The sequence below is a fragment of the Microtus ochrogaster genome, linkage group LG1 (assembly GCF_000317375.1).
Source record: "Microtus ochrogaster isolate Prairie Vole_2 linkage group LG1, MicOch1.0, whole genome shotgun sequence".
Taxonomy (NCBI): Eukaryota; Metazoa; Chordata; class Mammalia; order Rodentia; family Cricetidae; genus Microtus; species Microtus ochrogaster.
In genome coordinates this window covers 54682638-54687580 of record NC_022027.1, presented here as the reverse complement: position 1 = coordinate 54687580, position 4943 = coordinate 54682638, and the positions used below count along the sequence as shown (strand labels likewise).

The 4943-nt window shown below is 41.0% G+C and overlaps 1 protein-coding gene across 4 annotated transcripts in view; it reads left to right on the top strand.

Annotated features, from left to right (window-relative positions):
- The window catches only part of LOC101996620 (ATP-binding cassette sub-family G member 3-like), a 161782-nt gene that overhangs the window by 93467 nt on the left and 63372 nt on the right, over positions 1-4943 (top strand). For 3 of the 4 annotated variants that reach the window (XM_026785007.1, XM_005359627.2, XM_026785006.1), the window contains 2 exons: positions 160-274; positions 800-952. In XM_026785007.1, coding sequence (XP_026640808.1) covers positions 160-274; positions 800-952 — 268 coding nt within the window. The remainder of the gene's footprint in view (positions 1-159; positions 275-799; positions 953-4943) is intronic. The other variant, XM_013350918.1, reaches the window with a different exon arrangement.

Here is a 4943-nt window from a genome sequence, read left to right as displayed (position 1 = left end):
AGAGAGAGAGAGAGAGAGAGAGAGAGAGAGAGAGAGAGAGAGAGAGAGAGAGAGAGAGTTCAGTTAAACTTACGCAACATTTTTATTCTGAGCATCTGAGAGGTGATAGCTGTTACTGAAGGGAGGAAGCAAACTACACAACATATGTAACCCTTGTAGGTTATTAAATGTCTTAGCCGCAAGGACAGATCCACGTGGATTATCGGGAGATATTTTTATCAATGGAAAACCTCGACCTGCTAATTTCACATGTACTTCTGGTTATGTGCCACAGGTAAGTACTAGTAGGTTTGTAATTTTAGATTCCGCCTCCTGTATTACTAGTTGCTCAGCTTATAGATTTGTGTGTTTCTAGTTTATTAGATGATACATTTATAGGCCCATTTTTCCCTACATCAGCTTTTGACAATGACTCATTAGCCTGAGGGTGGCATTATTAAATAGGAAGGTGGGGAGGTGTATGACATCTACAGCACAGTATTAATAACTGAGCTGTAATTTAATTATACAGAGTACTACAGTTGTCCAAGTTTGTCCTTCCTTCATCCTTCTTCACTGCTTATTTTTCTGCAAATAATTACAGGTAGCCATCACCAAAATCCCTGTTCTCTATTTGGAAGGCAAAAGGGAAGGTGAAAATGACTGCATCAGGTTCTGTGCTTGAAATTAGTAAAATGGAAAGCTTATTTTTCAGGAGAATATTACATTGTGTATGTTTAATATGAGCATTAGGTTACATTTGTTAGAATGATTGTCTTAATAATAACTATATTTAGTTGAAATACTATTTAACCTTAAGAATGATATTGCGATGTTCACCGTGACTGTGAGAGAAAACGTAGAGTTCTCAGCTGCTCTTCGACTGCCAATGACTATGGCAAGAGATGAAAAAAGAAGGCGGATTAATGAGGTCCTTGAACTTCTGCATCTGGATAAAGTGTCAAATGTCAAGGTAGTGTGAAGAAAAATCTTGAAAGACTCAGCTGAAGATGGGGGGAGATACAGGTGTGGATTACATGACCCTCTGTCAGCTGTTCCATATGATGTATGTAGTCACACTGGCTGCTCTCTGTATTACTCAAGTGACTGGTGACAAGATATAAAAGAAATATTAAGCTGGGAAGCCTTCTTAACAATGGTTAAACTGGGAATGGAGTGTGATCCAGCAGGGAAGAGTGTCCCTCACATGGCCATTTCCAAGTGCTCCTCAGTGAGCCTCCTCTTCCCTCAGCCTTAAACTCTTGACTATAGAGAATTGGACAAGTGCTTTCTTCTGTTTATTGTCTCTTCCCCTAGAGGACTTGTCCCTTGTAGTTTCAGAATGTGCTTCTGGGCAGACACAGGACGTGAGATGGAGAACTCTGACTCTGTGTTCACTCTGCATTTATTTCCCTCCAGGGCTGTCCTTGGTCTCTTTAGATTTCACTTCTCATTTGTGTCATGCTTGTTATTTTCTGTAGTCTCTCTTCTTGTGCTTTTATCTCATCCTGTCTGTGGTGGCCAGTTTTAACTGTCAACTTGACACAGTCTAGAATCACATTGGAATCATCTAGCAGAGAGTCTCAATGCTGAATTGTAGTCAGGTTGGCTTGTGGGCATTCCTGTGGGTGATTGTCTTGATTACATTAAGCAGTGTGGACAGCCACCGCCCACTTATGCAGCGTCGTTCTTTGGGTTTGGGTCCTGGGCAGCATGAGAATGGAGAAAGTGAGTTGAGCGCTGACCGGCATGCGTACATTCATGTGCTGTTGACTGGATGTACCCAGCTATATCAGCTTTCTACCTTGACTTCCCTGCAACGATCGATTGTATTTTTGAACTGTGTGCTGAGATAGAACACTTTGGTCCTTATTTACCTTTTGTCTTATCAGATGGACAGAAATGAGAGTAACTTTGCTCTTGTTCCCTGATTTCTTATCTTCTGTTAATATTTATTTCCAGACTCGGTGTAAGGTTTTATAGATACAACCTTGGGCAAGTATAGCAATGAATGGACCAAGTGACTCTTTCTGCTGAGATTTGTCCAGGATCAGGGAAGGTAATAGAGAAGGGGTGAGCTTCACAGCTGAAGGTTGTAATAGCTAACTAGTTTCTTACTGACATATTTATAAAGAATATTTTACAGTATTTCATCCATGAATACTTATTTTTTGTCCATGATAAATAAGGACATTTGCTTATCTTAATAATTCCATTTTTAACTATCAAAATGAAATAAATCTTTATACCCTCAGCCCTGTCAGGTTATAGCCATTTACATTATCCAGGTGTTCTTTGTTATTACATTGCTTATAGAACCTGATTAGATACCTTAATTATTATATACTTATATATTATAATATCAAACTTACTTCCCTCTTTTTGTGTCCTACAAATCGTATTGCCTCTCATAATCACATCAACTCATTGAGAAGGTTGTATAGAGATGTCTGCTGAGCAGACATTTGTACAGCAGCCATTTGTATATATGGATGAAAATGGTCTCTCCAGAATAGTATTCTCATGGATTAACTCTGGTGTCTCCTCCTTAGAGGCAGTGAGGAATAGGAAGGTACTGGCTGCTGATTCCCACAATCCTTCTCCACACATGTTTATGACATGTTTGTCTAGTTGAGAATAATAATAGAAAAACTGACAATTACCACATTTTCTTTTTCCTGAGTGATGGAATTTTGTGTGCTTTGCTCTGTTTATTTACATGGTTTATGTTTACAATAAGGTCTTTTTTTTGCTTTATTTTTACCAATAATTAGTCATTGCTCTAAGTTGCTTACTTGTTTTATAAGCAACAACATACAAAGATATTTATTAACTTCTCAAAAGTCATGCAATGTAATAAATTGCAAGAATTCTAATATAATTTCTTAATGATAGCTTTCAAAACGTGTGTGTGTGTGCCTGAATGCACAGCACACACAGTGCAGTCATAGGATACCTTTGTCACAGGTCTGTTCTTTCCTCCAACTTGTTTGTCAGGCAGGATCTGTCTTGTTCAGCTGATGCCCTACAGACATGCCTGATCCTCCTGGTGCACCTCCCATTACAGATGCCTGCCACTGCATGTAGCTTTATATGTGAGTTCCAGGGACTGAACCCAGGCTTTGGGTGTGCGGCAAGTGCATTTTCATGCCAAGACTTCTCTTCAGCCTTTCATAAGATTTTGTTTTAAGAAACGTAGAGGCAATATGTGGTTACTGTAAAAGATTGACTGTTACATAGGCAGCACAATAGTACACTTGCTAATGCCAGCCTCCACAGTGTTTAGAATAGCATACAATCAGAGAGCCTTGAGTACCATCCTCCACAACCCCATAGGGTCCAGGTAAGATTCCCCATGGCAGGCGAAAACTGGCCTGGGAAAGGATCTGATAGGTAGTACAAACTTATGGACTCGAACATGTTCCTCCTGCATGTTTCTTTATTGATTGGGGAAGGAAAAAAGAAGTGTGGGGGGGGAGAGAGGAGAAGAAAGAGGAAGGAGAAGAAGGGCTGTTTTTCTCGAAGCTTTCAGTTTTTATAGGCATTCAGACAAGTTAGAAATTTCATAGGTGGTAACAATAGTATCAAACATGCATTTTCACAGACTCACAAAAAAAATGGTGACTCAGACAAAGAGGCACCTTATGTCTTAGAGGGGGCATTGCTGTGAAGCTCCCCAGCAGATATCGGGAGGATATCAATTAAGAATGGAACTTTTAAATCACTACAGAATTCTAAGAAGAGGTTTTTGTGCACCAACTACATTTCTTAATGAAAACTAGAAGTTAATGATTAATAGGAGAAAAACGCAATAATGGTTGCATTTTCTGCTTATGTCTGCTTTCTTCCCTGGTAGCTGGGAGCACAGTGTTGGTAGCTACAGTAACTTGTGGGCTTGATTAGAATTAGTTTTCAGCTGGCTGAGCTAAAAGGGGGTTTCTTTGGAGATTTTGCTTTAACTCCAGCAGGGTGCCTGACAGTATCCAAATGAGCATTGATTTCTCTGAGACTGATTTATGAACTCAAAACTTTTTCCTACATCTCTAGGGGTAAAGGTAAAAACAGTTAGTTTGCTGGCTATGATTGTTTGCTAATTGAAACCAAGGCGAAGGGTAAATACAGAATATTAATAGCTTGTTAGGTTAGAGGAAAGGTGATGGAGGAAGGTCATTGGTTAATTAAATAAAGAAGCTGCTTGCCCTGATAGGTTAAAACGTAGGTGGGAGGAGTAAACAGAACAGAACGCTGGGAGGAAGAGGAAGTGAGCTCAGAGACTCGACAGCTCTCCTCTCAGGGGCAGAGGCCTCAGAGAGACACGATGCTCCACTCTTGCGGGCAGAGGCGAGAGCTCTGCTCTCTGAGGCACGCGATGAAGCTCTGACCCAGGATGGACATAGGCTAGAATCTCCCTGGTAAGCCACCTTGTGGGCTACAGCAGATTATTAGAGATGGGCTAGTCCAGGTGTGAGAGTTAGCCAAGAAAAGGCTAGATATAATGGGCCAAGCGGTGTTTAAAAGAATACAGTGTCAGTGTAATTATTTCGGGTCAAGCTAGCTGGAGGCAGCCGGGGTGCTGGGGACGCAGCCCCGCCGCTCCTATTTCAGCAGAAAGGGCCAGTAGTTTACAACTTCCCGAGTCTGCTGTTAGAGCAGACATACTGCCTCCTGTTTGGGGTTCCTTTCTCATCAGTGAGTGCTGTCAATAAAGAAACTTGTGGGGCCTTAGCTTTATGTAGATTTTGGCTATGAGAACAAAGGTTTCACTCAGTGAATGCTTCCACACCAGGTTTCATGGTGTTGGGGGGAGTACTTAATTACTTTTCATCTATAAATATAAGGACATCGGTGTAGTAATAGGAGCGGCGGGGTCGCACCCCGGCCGCCTCCGGCTAGCTTTACCCGAAATAATTACACAGACACTGTATTCTTTTAATCACTGCTTGGCTCTTTAGCTCTAGCCCTTT